The sequence below is a fragment of the Peromyscus eremicus genome, chromosome 17, assembly GCF_949786415.1.
Source record: "Peromyscus eremicus chromosome 17, PerEre_H2_v1, whole genome shotgun sequence".
NCBI lineage: Eukaryota > Metazoa > Chordata > Mammalia > Rodentia > Cricetidae > Peromyscus > Peromyscus eremicus.
Genome location: NC_081433.1, coordinates 61,133,585 through 61,159,891, shown reverse-complemented (window position 1 = coordinate 61,159,891; position 26,307 = coordinate 61,133,585). Strand labels below are relative to the sequence as shown.

Here is a 26,307-nt window from a genome sequence, read left to right as displayed (position 1 = left end):
GGTCAAGGACAGCCTAAAGAAACGACGCCATCCCTGCTGTATCAAGAGTAGAAGACAAGATATTCTAGAATGTTCCAGAACATTCCAATATTTTGGGAACATTGTGGAAAAGCCCAGAATGTTCCAATAATTCCAGGTGGACATGATGTAGAAGGTCACAAGAGGTGCCAGAAAAAGCTCAGGGAAAGTGACGGGGCCACGGTGGCTCAGTGGGAAGTGGGTGAGGCGGAGCAGAGAGAGTGTCGACAAAGATGTATTGAGAGCGGCTTCCTCAGTGTGTGGGACGCAGCTGCGCCCGAGACGCCCAGTGTGTCGCATCTGGCAGAGGGACCATTTATTACACCAATCATCACGCAGTGAACAAGCAACTGCTTAATTGTCAACATGATAAAAACTATAGTTGAGACATTTTGACACAGGTTTTGGGCCAGAGTTGGGAGGCTCGGCAGAGTCCTTCAGGCCAAAGAGCTGGTCAGGTGTGCACAGGGAACAGCCTTCAACGCACAAGGAACAGCCCTTGTGGGGGCCAAGAGGCAGCTTTCGTGGGAATCTGACCTTCGCCACGTGCTTTCTCCAGGAGGAGGCCACGAGTCCCCATCCTCCCCTTACAGTGCTCAGGGTGTCCACGCTGCAGGTCTGCTGTACAGCACAGCTCTCTCCTTACCTAGCCCTGGCAACACAGCTACACCCCCCTCTCCCCGCTGCTCTGTCCCTGGGGAACGAGGATGCTGGTTCCCATGGCAACCCCCTGCTACCCGGACACATGGGTGTTCCTGCAGCTTGCCATGAGCCAGCCAGCCAGACACCTATTACCACTTGATCTGCATGCCACACCAGATGACGAAGAACAGAACCTTGGGGACAACTAGGGAAACTGAGGCTTCAAGGACTGCATCAAGGTTGGATGTCAGCCATGTAGTCAAACAGCCTTATCTCTCCTGACAGTCTGTAGAAACCAGTGGCTAGACAGCGGCAGGGAGCCCTGAGCTCCTCATGGGGTGGAGCCCTGCTTAGGATCCCCCAGGGAGGGGCTGGGGGCGTGGCTGGAGATTCCTCTAGTCTCCCTGCTCAACCCACTTCCCTAGGGCAGGCACAGACTGAAGCAGGCTCAGCCACTCTATCTTTTTTATTCACTTTATTTAAAGATTTACTCCTCCTCATCCCCTCCCAGCAGGGAGTCCCCATCCCTCCCTTTGGTAGGGCTGGGTCACCAGAGATAAAGGGAAAGAGCCTGAGCAGAGGGGAACCCGAGTCCTCAGACCCCAAGAGAGGACACAGAGAAAGAAAAAGAAAGGTGACAGACCAGGTTCATAGCCAGAGCGTGTGAGAAAAGCCAAAAAGCCAGCCCCAGAGAAAGCAAGACAGTGGAGTGGGGAGGCCAGTCAGGCCTCTGTCTCAAGGGGGCTGAAAGATGTGCTGGCAAGCGAGGGAAGCAGGACTGGGGGGTAGACGAGGCCAAGGCTGGTCCCCACCCTGACCTTGGACTTCAGGGTGCAGAGTGAACGAATATGGAGGGGCCCCCTGCAGGCCAAAGATTACAGCGTGGTCAAATCTAGCTTCAACTTGTAGGGCGGGGGGCTGTCCTCATAGGCAGGTGGCGGGGACGGGTACAAAGGCCAGGCTGACTCCATCAGGAGACCCTTATGCTGCTCTGCGGTCAGAGGCTGTAGGAATCGGGGCAAAAACCCTCATTTGGCTTACCAGGGCAAGCAGGAGTCCCCAGCCCTAGACTTCCTGCCCCACCCCAAGACCCTAGCCACCAGGTGCTACTCACTTGGAACCTGAGGTGCTGGCCCGGTGTGCTGACCAGGGTACAGCAACTCAGCCACAGCATGATCAGGACGGAGAGGAAGAGACAGCAGAACACCACCCACCGAGGCAGCCCGGAACGCCTGTCTCAAGGGCAGGCAGTGCTCAGCTGTCTGCAGCCTCATCCAGCAGCACCTAGCCCAGCCCAGCCCACGGGCACCCACCGGGACATGCAGCTGAAGAAGTCATTCTCTTCTTGGTCCTCAGACTCCACCTTGGCCTTGCTGGGCTTCACTCGGGTCTTAGCTCGCCTCACTTTGTCCAAGGTGCCTAGGGGATCTGGAAGGCGGGGGCAACTTAGCCCCCCTCCTCAGCTAAGAGGGCAACCTGGTAAGAAGTGGGAACGAAGGCCAGGACTTGGGCAGGAGGAGGTGTAGGGCCGGAGTGGAGGTGCAAGGGATCCTGGGAGATTAACTACAGAACGTGGAGACTGCCCACGAATCCTGGGAGACCGTGGAGCCCAGGACACTGGTTATGGAATTGTTGCAATCTTACCCATGTGCAATTCCAGGCCCTCAGGGTGGGACCCCCTCAGGGTCACCTCCACTCGCTGAAGACGACTTCCTTGGACAGCAAAGTTCTCTACCACAGGTTGGGTCTGAGCAGGGAATGAGACGTCACAGGAAGACCCAACTGGGCTAGAGTTCCTTGTTTGGGTGCCCAGGTAGCCCTAGGTCTCCTAGGGGTCAGGCAGGAGAACAACGCCCCACAGACCTTAAGCCCTCTGATAACCCAGGAATAGGAAGATACCCAGGCCAAGGACACAATTACAGATTGGCTAAAATGGTCACGGGACACAACCAGTGTGAACCCCTATTCAGATAAAACCCCACATGGGGAGCAGGTAAGATGTCTCAATGAAGAAGGGTGCTGGCTGCCAAGCCCATGACGGAGTTCTGTCCCTGGGACCTACATGAACGAACTGGTGAGAACAGGGTCCTAGATGTCACCTTGCCTGAAGCTTCTCACCAGGACTTCACATGCCATGAGGTGACCACTGGGTGGTTCACCCTTTCTCAGCTCTCACCTGGAAGACCACCACCTTGCGGTTGTCTGTCTGAAGGGAGTATGTCCAGGTGGAGGACACGAAGCCCTGGGCGGAACTCATGAGGCCATTGCACATTGTGGAAAGTAAGCTCAGCAGAGACAGAGGCCCCCTGGGCAGCTCCAACGCCGTTTTCTGGGAAGGGGAGGCCCAACCCAGAAATATCAGTAAACTCATGCTGGGAAACTGGGCCACGGGGAATTAGACTAACAGTCTAAGAGAGACCCCGTCCTCCAGTGGGTTAGCTGGCGTTCTCTGAGCCCTTCAGGGTTACCTTCTGCTCCGGCCGGGTCTCGGGTTCGGGGGTCTGGCCCCAGCATCCCTCACTGCAGGCCCGTTGCTCTGCTGCCTTCCCGTAGGCCTCAGTGCAGGCTGTGGGCCAAATGATGGAGAGTCACTGGGGCTGCTTCCCAGGGCACCGCTGCCACAGCCCCAGGTGCACCCAGCCCCGAGGACTCACCTGCTTCACATTCCGTCTCTGTGGCATTGGTCCCAGAGCTCCTGGCCACGAAGCGGCAGATGGAGAAAAGCCGACAGCCGCGTTCACAAGCACTGGTGAGGACGGCCTTGCTCTTCAGGGAATCTGAGGGGCCCTCCTGCTCACGCTGCGAGGGGAGACAGGGACTCAGGCAAAGGGCCTCAGGGAAGAAGACTGAGGTCACCTAAAAGTCCAGGAGACTGCAGTGAAGTTGTGGGGAGGTAGGATCATCATGGGGAGGGCTTTCTAAGCAGACTGGATAGTGAAGGCCCTAGTAGAAGGAGCAGTGGACCCCAGAAATCCCCAAGGTGGAGGCTGGCAGGGAGGGCTTCTCAGAGAAGGGCAGAGAGCTTGTCCTTTTGGGGATGGGTTGGGGCAGAGCTGGCTCAAAGGGGAAGGCAAGGAAAGGGATGTGGAGAGGGGAGGTGCCCACTGGTCCTCGCACAGCGGGGGTGGGGGGGTGGGGGGTGGGGGGGGTGAGCTCCAAGGCTTCTTAGGAGCAGGTCTCAGCCTCCCTTGGGCATGTTCCCCTGCACACACACACACACGCACGCACGCGCGCACACACACACACACACACACACACACACACACACACACACGCACACACTGCGTTCATCCCAGGTGTCAATTCAGCCCTCCCTGGAAGGAAGGACAGTTCTGAGACACCCCTCCCCCCTTCAAGTCACCCCCCATTGCAGGCACCCCAGCTCCTCCCCCTCCTGAAGAGCCTCCATCCACACTCCTCGCCACTTCTAGGGACTCTCGCGCCTATACAAGGGTCCTGCATCCCTTCCCTACTTAAGGAACCCCCATCCCAGGTCTCCTAGCAAGGACCTCTCCCCCACCCGAGGTCCCCCCATCCAGACCCTTTCCCCTTCCGGGGACCCTACTCTCTAGCACGAGCATACTAAGGATTCGCATCCCCTCCCCCACCCGAGGGTCCGCCACTCAGGCCACTCCCCGTTTCCAGGAACCGGTTCCCGGGCACCCGTCTCTTACCTGAACGGGTGGCGAGACAGAGTGGCTCTGGCGACACCGCTGCTGGCACCTCTGCGTGTCCCCGAGCTGCGGGGCAAAGGGGTCGCGCGCTGGCGCTGGGGCGGCCTGCGACGCCAGCAGCAGCAGCAGCAGCGGCAACGCTACCGCAGCCATGGCCGAGCGTGCGCAGCGCGGCCCGAGTGCGGGCGTCGGGATGCGGGACCGGGGGTTGACGTCACTGAGCGAGGCAGCCTGGGAAGGGGGGGGCTGCGGCGAGCGGGGCTGGCAGGTGAATCCCCACCCCGGCCCGGGACACCTTGATACTCATGGCTGTGCGTCTCTGCCCGGACTTGGACCTGCCGACCATGGAGACCAAGGAGGGGCCTGGTCAGATGCGGTAACACTTAGGCACTCAGGGATGGAGGCAGAGAACAGCCAGGATCCTTCACCAAGGAATTAAAAAACAAAACACACAAAAAAAGAGGAAGCAGAGCGAGGAGGAGGAAGGGGACCAGGAGGATGGACAGGCTGAAGGCCTAGGGAGATGATGGAGGAGGTAGAAGATGGGGGAGGGGAGGGGCAACACGAGGTGGTTGAGGACCAGGAGGAGGAGGGGTAAGACAAAGACTCTGGAATGGAGGGAAAGGAGGCTGGAAGGAGAAGGGAGGCCAGGAGGGACAAGAGGACGATAGGGCTGGAGCCAGAGTGGATTTGGAGCTTCAGAGGGCGCGGAACCCCACCCCCACCACCACTAGCCACAGTCTGCTGCTTCTGGGACACTAAGATTCTTGGAGAGATACCTTCCCGGCAGCTGCCTCTTCCAGGAAGTCCTCGGGGACCTTCAAGGCGCAGCACTAGGGTGGCCTCCGTCCATTCCAGCTCAGAAAAAGGCCTGAGGGAACCCAGTGTCTCCCTGGGACTAGGAGACCCCCACCACCCTAGTGAGCAAGGCCGCTGGGCCGCTCACTTTTCCAATTTGATGGGAAAACTTGAGGCAAACAGGGATCCTGTGCCGCCTTGGGTTCGGAGGTCCCCCCAGCTTTCTCTCCCCAGGAGCCGAGGCGGGGGCTCTGAGCCCCACTGGCCTGCTTGGCACAGGTGCCGGCGTCCCGCGAGCCCCGTCGCTCCGCCCCAGCAGACAAGGAGGCCGCTTGAAGGGTCGTCGGGTCACAGGGAGCCGCAGGTTCCGGCCGGGAGGAGGGGCTGGCGCGCCCCGGTCCCCGCCGGCCGCTCGCTTTCATCTCGGCGGCCCCGGCCGGCCCCCACGTGGCTTAATCAGGCGCGGCTGTGCCTGGCGGACCTGAACATCTGGATCCCGGCGCGGCCCCTCCCCCGCCCCTCCCAGGCTGGGCCTCCCTCCCATCAGCGCACCCCTGGCAGTCCCTGCGCACTGGGACCCCAACTGGCTCTCTAAGTCATACGCCTTGGCGCATGCCCATCATCCCAGCTCGAGGAAAGGCTGAGGCAGGAGGATCGCCGCGAGGTCAAGGCCAATGTGGGCTACGAAGTGAATTATAAGTCAGCCTGGCCCACAGAGTGAGACCCTGGCTCAATAAACCAAACACAAAGCCTGCTTCCCCAATTCACAGGTGGGAAACCTGGCATCCGGACGCCTGGGCAGAGCCGGAATTCAAGTTCACACTTGTCATTTGCAGAGTCCCGGGCACTTAACCCTCCCGCAATCACGGCCCTTCATTCATTTCAGACAAACACTCCTTTCAACAAAGATTTTCTTGCCACGACTATTTTTTTTCCTTGCAAAAGCCCTATAGGGTAGGGCTGCCCCTCTTCCAAATTAGGTCCTTGGAACTCGGAAAGGCACAGGGGATGGGCCTCGGTGACAGGATACGGGAGAGGAGAGGCTGCCAAGGTGGAGAGGATGGGGGCTCAAGAGAAGCCGGGCCTGAAAATTTCAACAAGGAAGGCTGAGGCAGGAGGATGGCCAAACATCTGAAGCCAGCTTGGGCTACACGAGGGGGAGGGGGGCGTCGATAAACGTGCAAAAGAACATCCCGTACTTTTTGCAAAAGGAGAAACTGAGGCATGAGGGGTTGGGTCGCAGTCTGGAGCGCCCCAGGGCTGTTGGTCCCAGCTCCCTCCCCCTTTCCGCTCCTCGAGGCCGCAGGGGGAAGCGGAAGAGGACTTGACCCCGGCCCCCCAGGTGAGCCCGGGCGCCCCTCCCGGCGTTCCCGGGGGAGCTGGTCCAGGTGAGGGGCGGGCGGCCGGCGGGCGGCCGGGGTCGGATTTCAGGAAATCCGCCGACATTCCTTCGGGGCTTAAGAGGGAAAGTTGACTCGCCGCCGCCCCGCGTCTACCCCCCCACTTCCTACCCCCCGGGGCGGCGCGGCCGGGGGCGGGGGGCGCTGTCCGCGTGAATCAGCGTGCTCCCAGCGTCCGGGAAGCAGCCACCCGGGTCAGGGCGGGCCGCAGACAAGCGCCCTTTGTCCCTGGCCGCCCTCAGCACGACCCTACTGACCCCCACCCCCAAGCCGAGCCCAGCCCGGCAAGGCTGGGTGGCGCCGCTCCTTGCTGACGTGGAGGAAGCCGTGAGAAGAGGGGTGCGATTCTCCCCCAAACAGCTGATCATCCCGGGACGCAGCACCAGCCTCTGAGGGTGCAGAGAAACAAGGAGCCCAGGCTTGGTGGCCCCAGAGCACACAAGCCCAGGCTGGGACCTCCCCACACCCATCCCTAGTACTTCGGTTGCGGCACACTATAAAACTGAAGTGTGGCATCTCCACTGTCTAGGCTGAGGCACCAGGGTGGGGAGAGGGCCTGGGGCACCCACAGGCCCCAAACCAGGCAATCAGACCTTCACTACCCCATTACCCAGAGCACGACCAAGTACAGGCGGGAGGGGTGGTGACCCTGGAGGAATGGTCAGGTCACAGGGAAGGGCATGGGTCGCGGCTCTGTCCTCAGACAGGCTTTGGTTTCCACTGGTCCTGTCGCTGTACCTCGGTCTCCAGTGGGTTTCATCTGATTTAAACCTGCCCTACTCCTGTACAGGAGACCCCTGGGTGAAGAGTTCAGGAGTAATGAAGAGCCCTTCCAGCCACCCCTTCTCACATTCCCAGCCACATTCAATGACTTAGGTCAATATTTGTCAGAAGGTACACCAAGAGTACCCTCCTTTCCTGAGCAAAGAGAGGGCTGAACCGGGGAGGAAAGAGTTAATTCCATGGGAGCGTGAGGACAGGGAATGGGTGGTGCACCTTATGGTCAATTCCCTTGGCCCAAAGGGCAGAGGTCAAAGACCAGAAAGGGATGTCTGCCAGCTTGGGTCACACAGCAAAATGAGGTGTGTTTGGCCTACTCCGAAACCCTGGGTCACATCACTTGCTGGGTCTGTTTTCTGGCTACTTGGAGGGCAGGATTCTTTCACGACTTTCTCAGGCCCTCACTGGCGCAGCACGGAGTCTAGGGCCCTCAGGTGTTCAGGACTTACACAGTTAGGTGCTATGGACAGGCGCTTTGATGGCCTGTGCTACAAAGACAGGGAAGGACAGTAAAGGGGACAGCAGGGGCTCAAAAAGCCACTCACGATAGAAGGGCTTAGAGAAGTCTTCCCGAAATCACAGCCCAAGGGCTAAGGCCCCTAAAAGCAGCGAGCAGGCCTTAGCCCAAACAGCCAGCAGGCTGGACTGTGGGACGCAGGCAGGGCAGAGCTGGGTCTCGCTTCTTTCAAAGCCCCTCTGCCTGTGGTTAAATCAAAGACAGGAGGGAGGCGGAACGAACCCCGGAGGAGGCCCTCTCAGCATCTCGGGAGGACGAAAGGCCTGGACCAAGACTGGGGAGGGGGCTCCATCTCAGAATGGGGGTGTGTTTTGGAACCAGGGCCAACAGGATTGCTGATGGATTGTCGGTGTGGGAAGAGGGGAAAACACTCCTCATTCAGCAACTCCCAAGTCGCTGCCTGCAGCACCTGGGTACGTGGGGAAGCTAGCCCTTTCCACCGGGGACTGGGGGAGGAGGGGCGTCCAGGAAAAAATGAAATAAAGATCTTCGCTGCAAAAGCCTCCCAGGAGCCGAGGTTCCCACCTCCCCTACCTATGCAGAGCAACTGGAGTGGAGCAGGCGCTGTGGGGGAGGGGCCGCGATGATCCTGGAGACCTGGCCCACTACCCCCACGTGACCCACTACCCCCACGTAACCCTCTCGGCAACCTGGCCACATTTCTCAGAGAGGACCTGCAGGCCAGTGGGCCAATACTGCACTCTTCTGTTCTCACCAGAGTTAAGGTTGGTTGGTTGGTTGGTTGGTTCTGGACATTTCTTCTGTACTTGATTCTTCCCATGTAAATTTTATAATTGTCCCCAAATTATCCACTGTGTAAAAGAAGAAACTGAGGTACAGGAGGCCTGGTTTGCCACCAGCAAATGGCAGTGGCTTCTTTGGTTTGTATTTCCCGCCTTTGTCATTTGAGGCTGTCCGGGGGGCCTTTAAGGGAGAGGCAAGCCTCTAAGGCAATCGCCGCTGGGTGGGAAGAGTTGAGCCCTTCACTTTCGGGGAGCTGTGGCTGGGCGCTGTTACCCAGTCTGGGGGTGAGACCACCCGGGAACTCTATTTCAAGAGCCACCTCACCACAGAGACCTTGCAGGCCAGAGACCTCCTTTCCCTTCGTGGGCATCCGGATAGGGTGGAGACGAAGAGATCAAGGAGATGAGATGCCAGGGCTGGGCTGGCCCGGGAGGGTTCCCTAAAACCCCAAACAGTGGCCAACAAAAATAACCCAGAGAAAGACTTAGGCGCTCAATCGGAGATAACTATGCGTCGCTGGAGGCTGCCCGCGTTACCTGAAGTTGGCGGGCGGCGGCTGCTGCAGCGATTACTCACCGCGTGGCGCACCCCACCCGCGGGCCGCTGAGTGGATTTTTCCGTGGGGGGATGTGAAGAAGTCTAGGAAGAACTCCTTTGCACCGATGCCCTCCTGGGAACTAGGAATGCGGGGTTCAGTCCCGTTCCCCAAGGGACACACCTCTCCCAAGTGCCCACACATAGGGGTTCCCTACGCACGCTACCGGACATCCCCAAACCTAGCACACGCAGAGGACAGGCGAGGAGTGGGACGGGAGGCTGGGGACTTGGCGCCTTCTGACTTTTATTTTTTCCTGCGCGGGCAGAAGCTGAGCACCGAGGATGGAAGAGAGAACGGAATGAAGACAGGGTGGGGACCGGTGGGACCCGCGCGCCCAGGGCGTGGGATTCAGGGACAACTTTCAAAGCCTGTGCGGAAGAAGAGGGACTGAAAGGGAGGATGGATGGGTTCAGGGACTGCTGGGTGTGTAGGGGGCACACGAATCCTAGAGGGTATAGGGGCCCCCGTAAGAGGGGCAGGGCGGGGAAGGCGGATAGGAAGGATTGGGGTAGACGGGGGGGGACACTGGAAAGGCCCCAGGGCTGCGAGCTAGGGACCGATGCGGAGTTAGGGGCACAGGGTCCCAGCCTGGAACGGGCGGGGCCGGAGAGGGAGGTCCCATGGGCGGGTGGGGAACGAGTGGGGGGCTTCACGCAGGAGGATGGGGTGCGCTAGGATGGTGGCGGGGCGGAGGCCGGCCGGGTGGGGCGCGCGGTGCCCGCGGGCGGTGGGAAGGCCGGTGCGGGGCCCGCGGTTCCCCCCCCAGGGGCCGGGCCGGGGGCGGGGCCGGGCGGGGCGAGCGGCGCATTAGCGCCTTGTCAATTTCGGCTGCTCAGACTTGCTCCGGCCTTCGCAGTCCGCGCCCAGCGACCTGCGGACAGCCCCGAACCCTAATCTGCACCCCGCAGAGTCTCCCCTGCCCCATCCCGGCGTTGCAGTCACCGCCCGCTGCGCGCCACCCCCATGCCCGCCGGTCGCCCGGGCCCCGCCGCCCAATCTGCGCGGCGGCCGCCGAGGCCGCTGTCCTCGCTGTGGTCGCCTCTGTTGCTCTGTGTCCTCGGGGTGCCTCGGGGCGGATCGGGAGCCCGTGAGTACCATGCGCCCTGCTCCCCACCTCCCCTGGGAAGCCAGGATCGGGCGCCCCGGGGGGCAGCCGCGGGGGAGGGAAGAGGGGGCGCGAGCGCCACCTGGACAGCCCGGGAACAAAGGAAGGCGGCCCTCGGGGCGCCCTCACCTGCGGGGCGCACGGTGCCACCACCCAGTGGCCCAAGAGTACCGGGTATGTGCCCGAGGCCTTCTTACCTGGGTCGCCTTTGCGAGGCCGTCCGGCCAGGCTCGTTTGGAGGGACATCGTAGTGTCCCGGAACCCTCTTCAGGGTGCTGGGACGCCTCGGGGAGCACACGTCTGCGTCCTGGAACACAGAGCGTAAGGGACGCCTCACGGGCCCGGGGCGCACGCTTGGGTGCTTTGGGTTGGGTGCTGGCACGGAGTGGGGTCCCCTCCCCCATGAAATGATGAACCCCGCGGGGAGGGTGGGGCTGTATCGGGGCCCCCCTGCTCTGACCGCCTGGCGTGCGGCCCAGGGGGGTCCCCCGGGACGTGCCTCTCCGCGGGGCCGACGCCGCCCCCTCCCCCCCGCCGCAGACCCCACGCTTTGGGATCCTCGAAGTCCCCTCCACCGGTGGGGCTCACAACCAGCCTCATTCAGGCTGCGCTGGGTTGAAAGCCTCCAGCAACTGAAATCTCATCTCGATGAGAAGGAGCGAGAGCCAGCGTGTCGGGGCACCGCGGGCCCAGACTTCATTGTGTAAGGGGCACCCAATGGGGCTCAGCTGCCGAGAGAACCCCACTGTCCCTGGAGGAACTCCTGGCCTTGGGCCCCATCACCCAACGCTTACCCTACTCCCCCATCCCCGCCAGGATACGGTCTCCACATCCAGACCCTCTCTGGGACACACCCAAAGACACACAAAAGAGCCCCGCTGGCTTGTGTCCCGTCACCCTGCCCTCCGACGCGCGCTGCAGCCCAGATGCGTATTCGCACACCATCGCGGCGCTCGCATTCCATCCTCGACACATACACACACACACACACACACACACACACACACACTCACACACACTCACACACGCACGCACTCGTGGTCCCACATTCATTCCACAGGGGAGGCAACACTGGGGCATGCATTTGGCCGAGTGCGCTGGACGACCTCTTACTCTCTGTACCCCATCTGAGGACACAGGCCACCCCGCTGGGGCACCACGCTGCGCTGCTGCTCCGGGGCTAGTAGCCTGTGATGTTTGGCTGTGGACACCGCCCCCCCCCCCCAATAACGGATCCACACTGTAGCTTGCCCAAGGCTTCTGGGCAGGTGATGGGGTGACAACCCGGGACCTTTCTAGGGAGCCGGTGTCTCTGCCAGGTCGTGGGTAGTCTTTGAATGCCACCATAGCGCTAAGCTTTGTTTCTGGGCGGGCTGCAGAGCAACAGGCGAAGGTGGCCGGGTGGGGGTGGGGGTGGCGCGCGTGTTTTTTCCTTTAAGGGGGAGAGAAATTAAATAAGAACTTCTCACACCTCTGCAATCTGTTTGTACTTACGGTGTGCCTTAACACCTGACCGGCCGGCCGGTGGGTCGTAAAAGTGTGTGCAGGTACCAGGGGGACAGGACATGGAGACCCCTGGGGGACGGCTGGGATGGAGGCCACCTTCCCGCTGGCCTTTCAGGGAATCTCACACTTTTCCCTTTTAAAACACATGGTGTTCTTTTTAATAACGGCAGCAACTCCGCATTGGGAAAGGGGAAAGGCGCTTGTTTAGGCCCCAGCTTTGTGAGGGAAAGGAGGGGAGAGGGAGGGAAGGGGGCTGTCTCCCTCTCCAGGGTTAGGGGGCTGCAGCCGGCTGCTCCTCTGCCGAGCTTGGCATGTGTGCGCCCCAGTCCCCAGTGGCCTTGGCCCATTGTTCGTGGAAGCCAAGGAGTAGGCTGGAGTCCTCTTGTCCTGGTGCTCCAGGGTGCCAGGCCTACGCTTCGCCCCTGTTCTCAGACTGGAGACGTCTTCCCTGTTTTATGGAGGATCTGGGAAGGGGATGCCAGGTGTCCTGAGTACTGCAGGGGGGCTGCACCCAGTTGTCCTGAGGAGAAAGTTGGGCTGTCCTGTCCAGGCTGGCTTAGCCTTGCTCTTCGCCCCCCCCCCCCCAGCCCCGAAGGGCAGCTGCAGCTGCCGGCGAATCCAGGCCAGGCGGGTGTGGTAAAAGGGCAGTACCCCCGCCAGGACCCCCCAGAGAGTCCCCTTCCTGGCCAGACAAAGGCCAGGGAAGAACAGAGGGGTGTGAGCATCGCCCCGGCGTGCAGACCGTGGGGTCCCGGGTCGGGGCAGTGCCTCCCACCCTGCTGAGGGGGGCGCCCGGGCAGGAAGCGGTGGGTGGGCCAGGGTACAGACGCTGGCACGTCCCAGTTCATGCCGAAGGAATTCTGAATTAGCGGGCGGCTGGCTGCCTGGGACCTCCGGGGCGGCCCCCTGGCCCCCGCCTCCTCCGCTCTGGCCTGCTCCATCGGCTCCTTCGCACGGACGCCGAGACCTCCCCGAGCCCTGGGCCAAGCCCCAAATACAACTGTGATCACAGGCTCCAGCAGGACCCGCCTCCTCCCAAGGCCGAGTTTGTCCGGAGAAGTCCTGCAGAGCCGGGCTGTGTCACCTCACCAATGTGGGGCATGAGGGACCGTCCAGGGCTTCAGTTTAGCTTACCAGGAGCCTGGGGTGGTGGGGGTAGTGATGGTGGTCAGGGCAGCCCATTCTCCCAGCCACTTGGGGAACCCCTTTTAAAAACCCAAGTCTCATCCCCTCTGACCCCCCCACCCAACCCGGCAGTCAGTGTTCCTCCCTAAGTGTTGAGAGCCCTGCAGCCTTTGCTAACTTCACTTCTGCCACAGGGCCTTTGCACACACAGGCCTCCTTGCCAAGTGTGGCTACTGACTCACCTTCCTTTGCCTCTTGCTTACTTAACTCTGGTCCCAGGGCCTCAAGCACACAAGGCTACAGTCCCAACTGTACTTTTTCTTCTCTTCCTCCTTCCTCCCCTCTCTCTTTTCTATTTCTGTGACTTTATTATTATTTTTTGGGGTCTTTCAAGACAAGGTTTCTCTGTGTAACCCTCCCTGGCAGTCTCAGAACTCGCTCTGTAGACCAGGCTGGCTTTGAACTCAGAGATCCGCCTACCTCTGCCTCCCGAGTGCTGGGATTAAAGGTGCAGCCACCAACCACAACCAGCGAGGAAAAGCATTTTGCTGTATTTTCATTCCCGTCGTGACCTCAGTACCTGGCACACTGTAGGCTCTGAACGAGTGAATGAGTTTTCCTACCCTGGGTGAAGAAGTTATCTCAGAGAAGTGAATGGAGCTAGGTTTCCAGACAAGCTGGGCACATTTGAAGCCCGGGACAGCCTGGCTTACCAGCCTTAGGGGGCTTCCTGTGAAACTTCCCTCACACCTCCAACCATCCTGTGTGGCCGATATCAGGATGGCCACTGGCCAGGAGGGGAAACTGAGTCAGAAGGGCTTGGAATATGTTCCCCTTCCCATCCCTGAGGCTTTGATGTCCCCCTGAAGTCCCAGCCTGTGGGTAGGACAGCTATGGGCCACCCTAAGGGAGGGCAGGCCGGCAGAGAGACTGGTGGTCCCAGGGATGGTCACAACATGGTTGAGGTCACTTCCTTAGTGGCATCACAGTGGCCCTGGGGAGTCAGTCCTCTCTCTACCCCGTGGATTAGGAAGATGGGAAAATGGAGTCAGAGGGTGCTTGGGAGTGGGGTTGGGCCAGCTCTGGTGACAGCGAGTGTGGGACCCGTCAGGTACAGACACGTGCCAGGCTAGGGCTTTCCTATCTAGATGCGCCCACTTTCTCGTGGCACATATGTGAGAGTTAGGGTGTCAGAGAACTCTGGAGGCTGAGGCAGGGGGATGAGGAGGGTGGCAAGTTTGAAGACAGCCTAGTGTGCCTAGCGAGACCTTGTCTCTGAAGGAAAGGAGGGAAAAAGTCTTACGGGCTGGTAAGATGGCTCACAGGGTGAAGGCGTTTGCCTCCTGACGTGAGTTCCATCAGTGGGACCGCATGGTGGGTGGAGAGGACCATCCCCAGCCAGCTGACTTCCACAGTGCATTATAGTACACACAGGGAGCTGTAATAAGTTAACAGAAAAGACTTACTTAGAGCCGAGTGGGCATCTATGACTAACTTGTTAAAAATTTATTTATTTTTGATGTTTTCATGTGGCATGGAGGTACTTTTTTTTTTTGGGGGGGGGGTCTTTCAAGACGGAGTCTCTCTGTGTAGCCTTGGCTGTCCTGGAACTCACTCTGTAGACCAGGCTGGCCTCGAACTCAGAGATCTGTCTGCCTCTGCCTCTGAGTGCTGGAATTAAAGGCGTGTACCACCACTGCCCTGCAGAAGTGCACACTTTTAACTCTAGCTCTCGGGAGGCAGAGGCAGACAGATGGCCTGTGAGTTCGAGGCCAGCCTGCTCTACAGAGTGAGTTCCAGTTTCAGGCCAGCCAAGGATACATTGTGAGACCCAGTTCTCCTCACCCTCCCTGCAAAAAATCCCAAAATGTATTTTGTGCTGGTGTATATATATGTATGTCACAGCATGTAAAAGCCAGAGGACAACTTGTGGGAGTTGGTTCTCTTTCCTCTACAATATAAGTCCTAGGTTCAAACTCAGGTCTTCAGGCTTAGCAGCAGTCACCTTTACCCACTGAGCCATTTCACTGGCCCCTGTCTTGGTTGATTCTTTTTTTTTTTTTTTTTTTTTTTTTTTTTGGTTTTTTGAGACAAGGTTTCTCTGTGTAGCTTTGCGCCTTTCCTGGAACTCACTTGGTAGCCCAGGCTGGCCTCGAACTCACAGAGATCCACCTGCCTCTGCCTCCCGAGTGCTGGGATTAAAGGCGAGCACCACCACCGCCCGGCTCTTGGTTGATTCTTGAGATAGGGTGTCCTGTAGCTCTGGTGGGCACAAACTCACTGTGCACTTCTGACTCCCCTGCCTCCACCTCCAAGAGCTGCAGTGATGGGCAATCGGTGCCTCTCCTGGCTGTGACTGGGAAGGTGCTGGGCTGTGGCGTCTCAGCTGGCTTTGGCCTTGACTCCATTGCCTTGGCTGCAATGGGTACTTAAGCCTCATTGGTTCTGTTTATCTGTAAAATGGGTGACGATTTGCACCTCCTCAAGACTTCCAGATCCCTGGATGTTCGAGAGGATTAGGGGCTTGTGGGTCCATCCCATGCCTGACAAGTGTCTCTCTTTGACCCTAGACACAGCTGTGATCAGCCCCCAGGACCCCACGCTTCTCATAGGCTCCTCTCTGCAAGCTACCTGCTCTCTATACGGAGACACACCTGGGACCACCGCTGAGGGTCTCTACTGGACCCTCAATGGGCGCCGCCTGCCCTCAGAGCTGTCCCACTTACTAAACACCTCCACCCTGGCCCTGGCCCTGGCCAACCTCAATGGATCCAGGCAGCAGTCAGGGGACAATCTGGTGTGCCATGCCCGGGATGGCAGCATTCTGGCTGGCTCCTGCCTCTACGTTGGCCGTAAGTGGGGCCCCAGGACACCCAGGGCTAGGTCTTCGGGAGAAATGACAGGTTTGGAGAGCAGAGTATGGGCCCTCTGTTACGGGGCGGAGCCATAGGCAGGCTGGGTTGGAAATGAGCGTGCATGCTGGCATGGTCACACCCAGGACAGGCACTGTAGCTCTGGGGGCAGCTGTGACTCCACTCTTCCGTGTGTACCCAGCGGCTTCTGAAAAGCTCTGTCACCTTTTCCCTCACAGTTCCCCCTGAGAAGCCTTTCAACATCAGCTGCTGGTCCCGGAACATGAAGGACCTCACTTGCCGCTGGACACCGGGGGCACATGGGGAGACATTCTTACACACCAACTACTCCCTCAAGTACAAGCTGAGGTTGGTGCCCAGCCCAGCCTTGCTGTGTGACTTCAGGCAGATACTTGCCTTCTCTGATCAAATATGTTCCTGTTGAAACCCTGGGGCTGCAGAAACTAGGTCTAAGGACTAAAAGGGGACTCTCCTGCCTCCACAGGTGGTATGGTCAGGACAACACATGTGAGGAATACCACACTGTGGGTCCTCACTCCTGCCACATACCCAAAGACCTGGCCCTCTTCACTCCCTATGAGATCTGGGTGGAAGCCACCAATCGTCTGGGCTCGGCCCGATCTGATGTGCTCACACTGGATGTCCTGGACGTGGGTGAGCCCCCAGTGTCCACCCGGTTTCTGTCCCAGACGCAATAGGACCTTCCCCTGGAATTGTTGGTTCTTCTAGGGATCTGACCCCCAGCCATGGTAGCTGCAAGAAGGCGGTGTCCACAACTCAATGGAAAGACCTTCCCCCCAAGACAATCAAGATCCCCCCACTCTTCAGAAAACACCTGGCCTTATTACTCTCCCCTCAGCAGCCCAGGTGTTCAGGAGGGAGTCCTGGGGGATCCAGGAGAGGGCGCCCAGGTCGGGAGGCGCCCCAGGAAGCCGAGGCCTGGAGCTGGGGGGTGAGGGTGGGAGGCAGGAAGTGGATGATCCCTGAGCAGAATTGGGCCTAATCTAATTAGGGTGTTCCCAGCCCAGAGCAGCCTGGGCCATTTAACCCTTTCAGTGCCTCACTGAGGACTCCGGGAGAGATCAGCTTGTACTCTCTCCATGGTCCCCAGAAGGGTTCCTGGGTGCTCCTGGCTTGTTCCCACATCCCTAGTCCACTCGTCTCTTTTTGGCATCCTGAAGTGCCATCTGACCCTCAATTGTGCCCTGTGGCTGGCAGAGCTGCCCCATGGAAGCTCTTGGCAATGTGCAGGGCAACAGAAGTGGACATGAGGTGGGGTACCTTTGGATGGAGCCAAACAGCAGCCTGGGGTGGGGTGAAATATGGTAACGCTTGTCATCCTGGTGCTCAGGAGGCCCAGGCAGGAAGATCACAATTGCCGAGGTCAGCCTGGGCTACATAGTGAGACCCTGGCTCAAAACACAGACAATAGCTTTAGCAGTCAGCTAGAGACTTGATACTTGGAGTGGGACTCAGGGCCTCACAGGTGCAGGGCGGTGCTCACAGGTGCTGGGTGATACAGGTGCAGGGTGATGCTCACAGGTGCTGGGTGATACAGGTGCAGGGTGATGCTCACAGGTGCTGGGTGATACAGGGGCAGGGTGATGCTCACGGGTGCAGGGTGATGCTCACAGGGGCAGGTTGATACTCACAGGGGTAGGGTGATGCTCACAGGTGCTGGGTGATACAGGTGCAAGGTGATGCTCACGGGTGCAGGGTGATGCTCACAGGGGCAGGGTGATGTTCACAGGGGCAGGGTGATGTTCACAGGGGCAGGGTGATGTTCACAGGGGCAGGGTGATGTTCACAGGGGCAGGGTGATGCTCACAGGGGCAGGGTGATGTTCACAGGGGCAGGGTGATGTTCACAGGGGCAGGGTGATGCTCACAGGGGCAGGGTGATGCTCACAGGGGCAGGGTGATGCTCACAGGGGCTGGGTGATGCTCACGGGTGCAGGGTGATGCTCACGGGTGCAGGGTGATGCTCACGGGTGCAGGGTGATGCTCACAGGGGCAGGGTGATGCTCACAGGTGCTGGGTGATGCTCACGGGTGCTGGGTGATGCTCACGGGTGCTGGGTGATGCTCACAGGGGCAGGGTGATGCTCACAGGTGCTGGGTGATACAGGTGCAGGGTGATGCTCACGGGTGCTGGGTGATGCTCACAGGGGCAGGGTGATGCTCACAGGGGCAGGGTGATGCTCACAGGGGCAGGGTGATGCTCACGGGTGCAGGGTGATGCTCACGGGTGCAGGGTGATGCTCACGGGTGCAGGGTGATGCTCACGGGTGCAGGGTGATGCTCACAGGGGCAGGGTGATGCTCACGGGTGCAGGGTGATGCTCACGGGTGCAGGGTGATGCTCACGGGTGCAGGGTGATGCTCACGGGTGCAGGGTGATGCTCACGGGTGCTGGGTGATGCTCACAGGGGCAGGGTGATGCTCACAGGGGCAGGGTGATGCTCATGGGTGCAGGGTGATGCTCACAGGGGCAGGGTGATGCTCACGGGTGCAGGGTGATGCTCACGGGTGCAGGGTGATGCTCACGGGTGCTGGGTGATGCTCACAGGGGCAGGGTGATGCTCACAGGGGCAGGGTGATGCTCACGGGTGCAGGGTGATGCTCACGGGTGCTGGGTGATGCTCACAGGGGCAGGGTGATGCGTACTCCTGTTTAGTGAGACCTCTGCCTCTAAGCTCCAGCCCCAGCTGGAGGGTTGCTGCTCTGTGCCCCTGAGGATAGGATTGTGTGTCTTCCATCAGAGACGGTAACGGTGTTATCAGCTCACTCTAACTGCTGCTGGCTGTTTCTGGAATCTTAAGTGACAGTGGTCTACCAGGCCTGGGTGGATCGACAGCAGGTGTGGGGGCGGGGGGCGGTCTGGCAAATGCAGGCAGGCATCCCAGGAGCCACTGCAGCCTGGATCACACCACGGGGAGGATCTGTCTCCAGACAATTCTCACCAAGCATTGTCCTCAGGGCTGGGCCCACTGTTGCAAGCCTTTAATCCCAGTATTTGGGGAGGCAGAGGCAGAAGGATCTCTGTGAGTTCAAGGCCAGCCTGATCCGCATAGCCAGCTCCAGGCCAGCCAGGACTACACAGTGAGGCCTTTTCTCAAAAACAACAAAAGAGACATCTCCAGTGACCAGGCCTGCTCCACCCTCAGTGACCACGGACCCCCCACCCGACGTGCACGTGAGCCGTGTTGGGGGCCTGGAGGACCAGCTGAGCGTCCGCTGGGTCTCACCACCTGCTCTCAAGGACTTCCTCTTCCAAGCCAAGTACCAGATCCGCTACCGAGTGGAGGACAGCGTGGACTGGAAGGTGCCCGTCCCGCCCCGGACCCGCCCCTGACCCCGCCCCCCGCATCTGACTCCTCCCTCACCGTGCAGGTGGTGGATGACGTCAGCAACCAGACCTCCTGCCGCCTAGCGGGCCTGAAGCCCGGCACTGTATATTTTGTCCAAGTGCGTTGTAACCCATTCGGGATCTACGGATCGAAAAAGGCGGGAATCTGGAGCGAGTGGAGCCACCCCACCGCCGCCTCCACCCCTCGAAGTGGTGAGCACCTCTCTGGCTGGCCCCACGGGAACCCCATTCCAGCCTGTCTCTCTCTTTTTCTTTTTGAGACAGGATCTCAGGTAGCCCAGGCTGGCCTTGAGCTCACTGTGTAGCCAAGGATGACCTCGAACTCCTGATTCTCCTGTCTCTGCTTCCAGACAGGATGATAGGCAACCACCACCACCACACTCTTGAGACTAGCCGTGTCACACTTGTGGCTCCGGACTCTCTTTAGCCTGTCGTTTGGCTTGGCGAGGGGTGGGAGGCAACAATGTGACCTATTGTAACAAAACTGAAAACAGGCTGTTTTCACCCAAATCTAGAGTCTCCAGAGAAGATCACTTTATATAACATAGAACGTTACAGCCCGTTACTGTACTGCATGGTGCCACAGCAGAGGGTAGCAGCTTTTGTCCCACACCGAGACCACGGTGCCTGTGTCTTCCGAGTGGGGTCTCTACTGCTAGCCACCCCCCCCCACCTTAATGTTTGGAATCTCCTTGCCTCAGCTTCCTGAGTGCTCAGAAACCAGGCATGAACCCCCACTTTTTTGAGTCCCTTTCTCAAGACGGGAGGGGTTGAGGTCCACTTGTTTGCCCTGCAGACTTTCTGAGCTCCTGGACATGCATTCCCTCCTATGAAACATGTTGCCTGAAATGTCTGACCTCAGTTTCCCTATCTGTCCAAGGCTAGTGCCCCCCTTAGTGTTTGCAGGCAGCTGAGGAGGCCCCCATTCCCTAGCCCCTTCCATCGGTCCCCCAAGAGGGAAAGAATGCTTTTTCTCTCATGAGGACACGGAAACCGAACTCACACAGACACATACGCTCAGTTTGGTGAGGATGAGATAATGGGGAAACTGAGTCCCGGAGAGAGTCCTAGAGGAAGAGAGGGTCAGAACCAGCTCTTGCAAGCTCTCCAGCCCCCATCCGGGCCCCTCCAGGTTCTGGGCTGGGCGGGAGTGAAGGCAGTCGGGAGGGGCCGAGCCGCGGAGCTTTGGCCCTTGCTCGTGCCCAGCACCTGCGATTCTTGCGCGGGAGCCAGGAGGCGGCTGCGTCCGCCCGGGAGACTGGGGAGGCCGGGGGTAGGGTGCGGGGGGAGGCAAGCAGGGGCTGTGGGGGCCGAGGCCGTGCCAGGGCCTGTCAGCGAGTCCCCAGCTTTATTTATGACGTGAAGCCGATGTCCTTATCCGCCGGCCTGCTGGGGGATGGCTGCGCCTGGGGGTTGGACCCGGGGCCGGCCTCCACCTGGCCCTCCCAGCCCACTCCCTGTCACACCCGATCATTTTCTCAGGCTTATCTTGGGGACCTGCCCCTTGAGCTGTGCTTGCTGTCTCTCTCCATTTCTGTCACCCACTTTCTCAGAGCCTTTTTTTTACACTTTCGTATAATTAAACAACTCTTAAGATTACTTGTTTTTGTCTGGTGTGTGTGCTTCGTGAGCCTGCGTGCCACAGCACACATGTGGAGGTCAGATGAGAACTTCTGTGAGTAGGCTTCTCCCACCGTGTGGGGCCAGGGCTGGTGGCAAGCACAATCGCCAACTGAGCCACCCAGCCAGCGCCCCCAGCCTGCCTCCCTCTGGCTCTCCCTCTCTCCGGAAAGTCGCAGGTAACCCAAACTGGATTTGACCTCGCAGCGACCCTGCCCCAGGCTGCCAGTGCTGGCATGACAAGCTTGTGCCACCATGCTCGGGGAGGGACCCTCTCTCCCAGTGACTGGGGGCGCAGCCCAGGCTCTGCCTTCTCCTTCTTTGTCTGGTCCCACCTAGTTCCCATTGTTTTCCTTTCCGACCGAATACCCGGGTTTGCCCGTCTCTATCGCCATCCCGCTGGGTGATGCCCGGGTCCACACCTGACACCCGTTCCAACTTCCCGGCCGCGGCAGGTCTGGTAGGGGAGGCCGCGGCTCCGCCCGCGTGCGCCCCCTGCCGGCTGCGCCCCGACACTGCTGCTCCACTCTCTTTAGAGCGCCCGGGCCCGGGCGGCGGGGTGTGCGAGCCGCGGGGCGGCGAGCCCAGCTCGGGCCCGGTGCGGCGCGAGCTCAAGCAGTTCCTCGGCTGGCTCAAGAAGCACGCGTACTGCTCGAACCTCAGCTTCCGCCTCTACGACCAGTGGCGTGCTTGGATGCAGAAGTCACACAAGACTCGAAACCAGGTAGGAAAGTGGGGGAGGTCCGCGCGGGGGCGCGGGAGTTGAGGACGGGCACCGGGTGTGCAGCCTCCACAACACTGCGCTCTTCTTTCCAAGCACAGGACGAGGGGATCCTGCCCTCGGGCAGACGGGGCTCGGCGAGAGGTAAGAGGGTCCTGGTGGGTGTGGACTGGGGCAGTCCACCCTCAGGTTGTTCAAATGGGACTCTCCTCTCACCACTTAGCATGTATGAGCACCTACTGCATACCAGCCTCAGGCCAAGCACTTTACTGCATGATCAACCAAGGCGCAGAGAGGGATCCAGGCTTAGTGTGGTCTCTTTTCTGCTCTCAGGCCCTGCCGGATAAACTCTAAGAGCAAGCCATCATCCTCTTGCCTCTTGCAGACCGGAGGCTCGCCCCAACTCCTCCGTACTCGCTTCGGGGGAACCGGAGGAACATCACTAGGGGCTGGGGCAAGCACAGTGAGCTTCCACAGCCACAGATCTGGTCCGCATGATGGTCAGCTTGGGTGTACCCCAGTGTGGATACGGTTGGAGTAATGACTTTGGTGACCCAGGGTCCTCCAAGAGTCTCCTTAAATAAAAGAGTTGTTCAGGTCCTCTGATGGTGTGTTTGAGGCCTGTGTGGTCTGGGGGATCGGAACATCCTCCACCTCAAAAACCAGTCCTGTTTTCCAGGACACTAGACTACCTGTCCTCAACTCCTTAGGGGGATGCAAGTCTCCCACCTGCTCTCCCTGTTCCCCTGGGGAACGGCCCCCAATCGCCGGACTCCACACCCCAAGATACAGAGCTGATGGGAACGCTGCAGAGGGAGAATTCTTTATTTTGTGAGGCGCGTTGGAGGGCAGCCCGGCGGGGCACGACCTCAGCCAGCTGGCGGTCAGGGCTGGGCTGGACGCCATGGGCCTCTTTTCCCATCTTCCTCTGGTCCCTTGGGAGCCGCCCTCACTCTGCAGATTCGGCATCAAACCTGAGTTCCTGCAGAACCTCGCTGATCGCCTCCATGGTTTTAATTACCCTACAAGAGCGGATGGAAACTATAAATAAAACCCAGATGGGGTGAATTAGCTGAGCCGCACAGCTAGCAGGGAGGGGGACTATGGCAAGCCCTGGGCCCTCCTGCCTGCCGCCAAACCTCAAGCCCGGCCTGGGAGCATGCCTGGGAGGCAGGGTGGCTCGGTGGGTCACAGTGGGCTCATGGGAAAGGCCGCGGTGGGGGGAGGGGTGCTTGCCACCAAGAGGTTGGGATGTGCGTGCTTGCCTGCCTGTGCTTGGAGACCTGCGATAGAACTGCAGGGGCTCACACAGGGGAGCAAGCGTGACTTTGGCCATGTTCAAACTCCTGAAAGCAGCAGAAACTGCAGGCGACACGATGATGCACATCCCGGGAAGCATGCATCTAGGAACGCCAGTGTGCAAATCAGAGCGCCCTCTTCCACTGGGCGGGTCAGCGCTGTGCTAACCATGGCCATGTGGTGCCAGTCTGAGGTGTTGGGCTAAGGGGCCCACAGGGCTCACTTTATTTTCAGCTGGCGCAACTTTTCAGGGTCCTCCTGTTCTGACACTCCCGGTGTCCCCATCACCTGCAGCAGCGCCACCTGGAGGAGCAAATGGGAGTCACAAGGCCAAAGCCACATTGCCCTTTCTCAGCTGATCAAGACAGAGAAGGCAGAGCAGGAGTAGAACCTCGGAGAGTGGAGCTTGAGTGTGTGTGGGGGGGGTGGGGGGTTGCTTTTAGGGCTCTCCTGTGGAAGGGCAGTACAGAATATGGACAAAGCTTGGAAAAGCCAGGGATGGATGGCAGGTGTGGCCCCCAACCCAGAGTCAGGGCAGGGCGTTATAATTCCAGGATGGAAATAAATGTGGAACTCAAGGCAGGGTTTGGGGTTCTGTACTATGAATTCTAGACCAAAGAGCTTCCAGTAGGCGAACCCTCCCTTACTAGGATTGGATATAAGAAAAGGGCAGGTGGAGTCTTGGGATCTGGGTCAAGGGACCTAGGAAGTTGTGCGTTAGGGTGTGTGTGGAGGATGTAGCTTGTGGGTCCCAACAGTGATAACCCAGAGGTAGAGAGAGAAAGCCACAGTGTTGAGGCCACGGGGTTCTTGGGAGAGCTCTCCAGAGGGACTGGAATAATTAAGCGGAATCTGGGAGGGAACTGTAGGCAGACAGCGGGAGAGGGCCCAAATGCACCGAGGTGTGTAGCAGAAAGTAGTGGCCGGGGTGGCCGGGCATGGGCTGTGGCCCATGCCCCACCCTGAAGAAGAGAGGTGGTAGTCTTACTGTGGCCAGGCGCGTCTGTTCCAGCTCCTGCAGGCTGCGCACGTGGCGAGCGAGCATCAGCTGCGCGCGAGGCCCCGCAAGTTCCGCTTCCACCGCCAGTACCTCCCGCGAGGCGGCGGCGAAGACCTGGGTCACCTCATGCACGACACTCCGATAACGCGGGAAGTCGTGGTGCTGGCCACTGAGCAGGTACTGGCGGTGAGCTCTGCGGTGGGCGGGGAGGATGCTGAGCCCATGGCCCTGACTCAGACTACGCTCCCTGCTCCAGCCACCTGGAAGACCCACCCAACTTGGAAGCGCCGAACCTGAACCCTACAGACTGGAGAGAGACCAGGGCGGCCCCATCTCTGCCCTGGAGAAGACAGGCTGGCTGCGGGCCACGCCCCCTCGGGGCCACACCCCCACTCCTCCCGGCCCCAGCCCCACCCAACTCCTCCAGGTGGACTGTTTCTTCCGAGTTTTCAGAACCACCACCCACGGCTCCGCCCCGCCCGTCCTAGACCACGCCTCAGAGCACGCCCTGCTCTGGGCGGCGCCTGGCCACTCCCTTGTATCCGGGACCAGATCCCCGGCCTCCCTGCTCCTCCAACCACGCCCACAACCGGGTCCTCTAGCCACGCCCCTAGCCCTGCCAACTCCGCCCCCGCAGGCCCCGCCCCGAGCGGCTGCCCGAGGCCCCACTCGGGCCCGTCTCCCAGGCCCCGCCCCTCGCCCAGCACGGCCGGCTCACTGGTCCAGGCGGCGGAAGGCCTGCGCGCGTTCATTCTGCAGCTGCTGGATCCTCCGTACCAACGTGGCGATCGGGGCGTCCCTCTGTGGGGGTGCGGGGCCATGAAGCCGGATCCCTGAGCCCATCCCGCCGCCCCACGCCCGTCCTGCCCACGCCAGGGCTCACCCAGGCCCACGGCGGCTCCGCAGATCCGGGGGCGTCCGCAGTAGTCGGCACCTCTGCCGTGGCGGTGAGCATGACTGCGCAATCCAGCGGCGCTTGGGAACGGCCGCAGCGCTCCCTGCCGGCCGGGAGGCCCACGACCGTCGCGCGCGCATCTGGCTGCCTTTGAACTCTATGGTTGGTTCCAGGACTGCATCTGCCGATCCTCGCGACACTCGTAGGTCAAATAGGGTCGCAATCGTAGTATGAGGTCACAGGAGTTTCCCAGTGTATTTCGGCATGAGTGATAGTAACGAAGTATAGCTGGGAGCTAGACCGATGTCTCAGCGCCTAAGAGTACTGGTTGCTTTTGCAGGACCAGACCGAATGCCAGCACCTACACACGAAAAACTAAAATCCCAGGAGATCCAGTACTCTCTTGATTTCATACGGTATCAAGCAATCACGCAGTGCACACGAAACATTGATAAACCTTTAGAATATAGCTGGACCTACTGTGAACTGGATCTGTGCCAAGGCTCTGGGAGCAGATGGCACCGTCCTTCCGAAACAGCACCAGTGGTGTGACTGATGGTGGATGCACAGTGTGACTGCAGGTTCTCCTGGCACACCACATTCAAACCTGCACAACCCTTCAAAGGCCGAGTTGAACTGGATACCTGACTTAATTAAGATGTGGAAGATGAGGGCTGGAGAGACAGCTCAGAGGTTAAGAGCACCAACTGCTCTTCCAGAGGTCCCGAGTTCAATTTCCAGCACCCACATGGTGGCTCACAACCATTCATAATGAGATCTGGCGCCCTCTTCTGTGTACATAATAAATAAATCTTTTTTTTTAAGAAAGCGTTTTTTTTAAAAGTTTATTTCATTATACATATACACAGTGTTCTGTCTGCATGCCAGAAGAGGGTGCCAGATTACATTACAGATGCTTGTGAGCCACCATGTGGTTGCTGGGAATTGAACTCAGGACCTCTGGAAGAACAGCCAGGGCTCTTAACCTCTGAGCCATCTCTCCAGCCCCTAAATAAATAAATCTTAAAAGATGTGGAAGATGAAAACCCTTGCCCCCTTAAGACTACAAAGTCGGGCTGGAGAGATGGCTGAGGTTAAGAGCACTGACTGTCCTTCTAGAGGTCCTGAGTTCAATTCCCAGCACCCACATGGTGGCTCATAACCATCTGTAATGAGATCTGGTGCCCTCTTCTGGCATGCAGGGACACATGCTGTAGACACAAATAAATCAAAGTCAGCTATGCTCACAGGTTCATGTGCAACAGAAAACTCAAAGATGGATCTAGCTTCAGGACCATAACTATGGTGTGCACTGCAGCATGGGCCTGTGATCCCAAAGCCCGGGAGGGAAGTCCCAGGGCTGTGCCTGACATAAGGCTGATCTCCGGATCAGCAGCCTAACCTGCATCTGGAACTGGCGTATGGACACTGGGTTGGGTGAGCTGGCCCTCCATACAAACCCCAGAATGTGAATGCAAGGTCACTTGGACATGATGGGGACAGAGTGGGGCAGAACAGAAGCTCCCTGCGGCAGTACTGTGGGCCCCACCCACTGGTCCACCTTCCTAGCACCTTCCTTCCAGAAGCAGCCGTTCAGATGTGCAGATGGGAACCATGTGCAACCA

General features: G+C 59.4%; 3 protein-coding genes and 1 long non-coding RNA gene across 4 annotated transcripts; 1 reads left to right on the top strand and 3 right to left on the bottom strand.

Annotated features, from left to right (window-relative positions):
- Positions 1–1,120: 1,120 nt before the first annotated feature.
- Positions 1,121–4,849, bottom strand: Tmem59l (transmembrane protein 59 like). The gene is made up of 8 exons (XM_059244601.1): positions 4,335–4,849; positions 3,315–3,459; positions 3,129–3,226; positions 2,837–2,989; positions 2,305–2,407; positions 1,974–2,088; positions 1,775–1,892; positions 1,121–1,664 (listed from the first exon to the last, which is right to left on the bottom strand). The coding sequence occupies exons 1-8, from the start codon at positions 4,485–4,487 to the stop codon at positions 1,536–1,538; spliced, it is 1,014 nt and encodes a 337-aa protein (XP_059100584.1). The 5' UTR covers positions 4,488–4,849; the 3' UTR covers positions 1,121–1,535.
- A 5,180-nt stretch (positions 4,850–10,029) lies between these two features.
- Crlf1 (cytokine receptor like factor 1) lies at positions 10,030–22,089 on the top strand. Its single transcript, XM_059245050.1, has 9 exons — positions 10,030–10,258; positions 15,478–15,759; positions 15,999–16,128; positions 16,265–16,434; positions 18,945–19,102; positions 19,171–19,339; positions 21,304–21,491; positions 21,585–21,632; positions 21,822–22,089. The coding sequence occupies exons 1-9, from the start codon at positions 10,135–10,137 to the stop codon at positions 21,840–21,842; spliced, it is 1,290 nt and encodes a 429-aa protein (XP_059101033.1). The 5' UTR covers positions 10,030–10,134; the 3' UTR covers positions 21,843–22,089.
- Positions 18,399–20,767, bottom strand: LOC131894738 (uncharacterized). Its single transcript, XR_009374991.1, has 3 exons — positions 20,163–20,767; positions 19,164–19,268; positions 18,399–18,509 (listed from the first exon to the last, which is right to left on the bottom strand). It is a non-coding gene; the product is annotated as an uncharacterized LOC131894738 (long non-coding RNA).
- A 210-nt stretch (positions 22,090–22,299) lies between the features above and the next one.
- On the bottom strand, positions 22,300–24,823 carry Rex1bd (required for excision 1-B domain containing). The gene is made up of 5 exons (XM_059245046.1): positions 24,671–24,823; positions 24,506–24,588; positions 23,776–23,980; positions 23,011–23,090; positions 22,300–22,510 (listed from the first exon to the last, which is right to left on the bottom strand). The coding sequence occupies exons 1-5, from the start codon at positions 24,740–24,742 to the stop codon at positions 22,438–22,440; spliced, it is 513 nt and encodes a 170-aa protein (XP_059101029.1). The 5' UTR covers positions 24,743–24,823; the 3' UTR covers positions 22,300–22,437.
- Between the last annotated feature and the right edge of the window lie 1,484 nt (positions 24,824–26,307).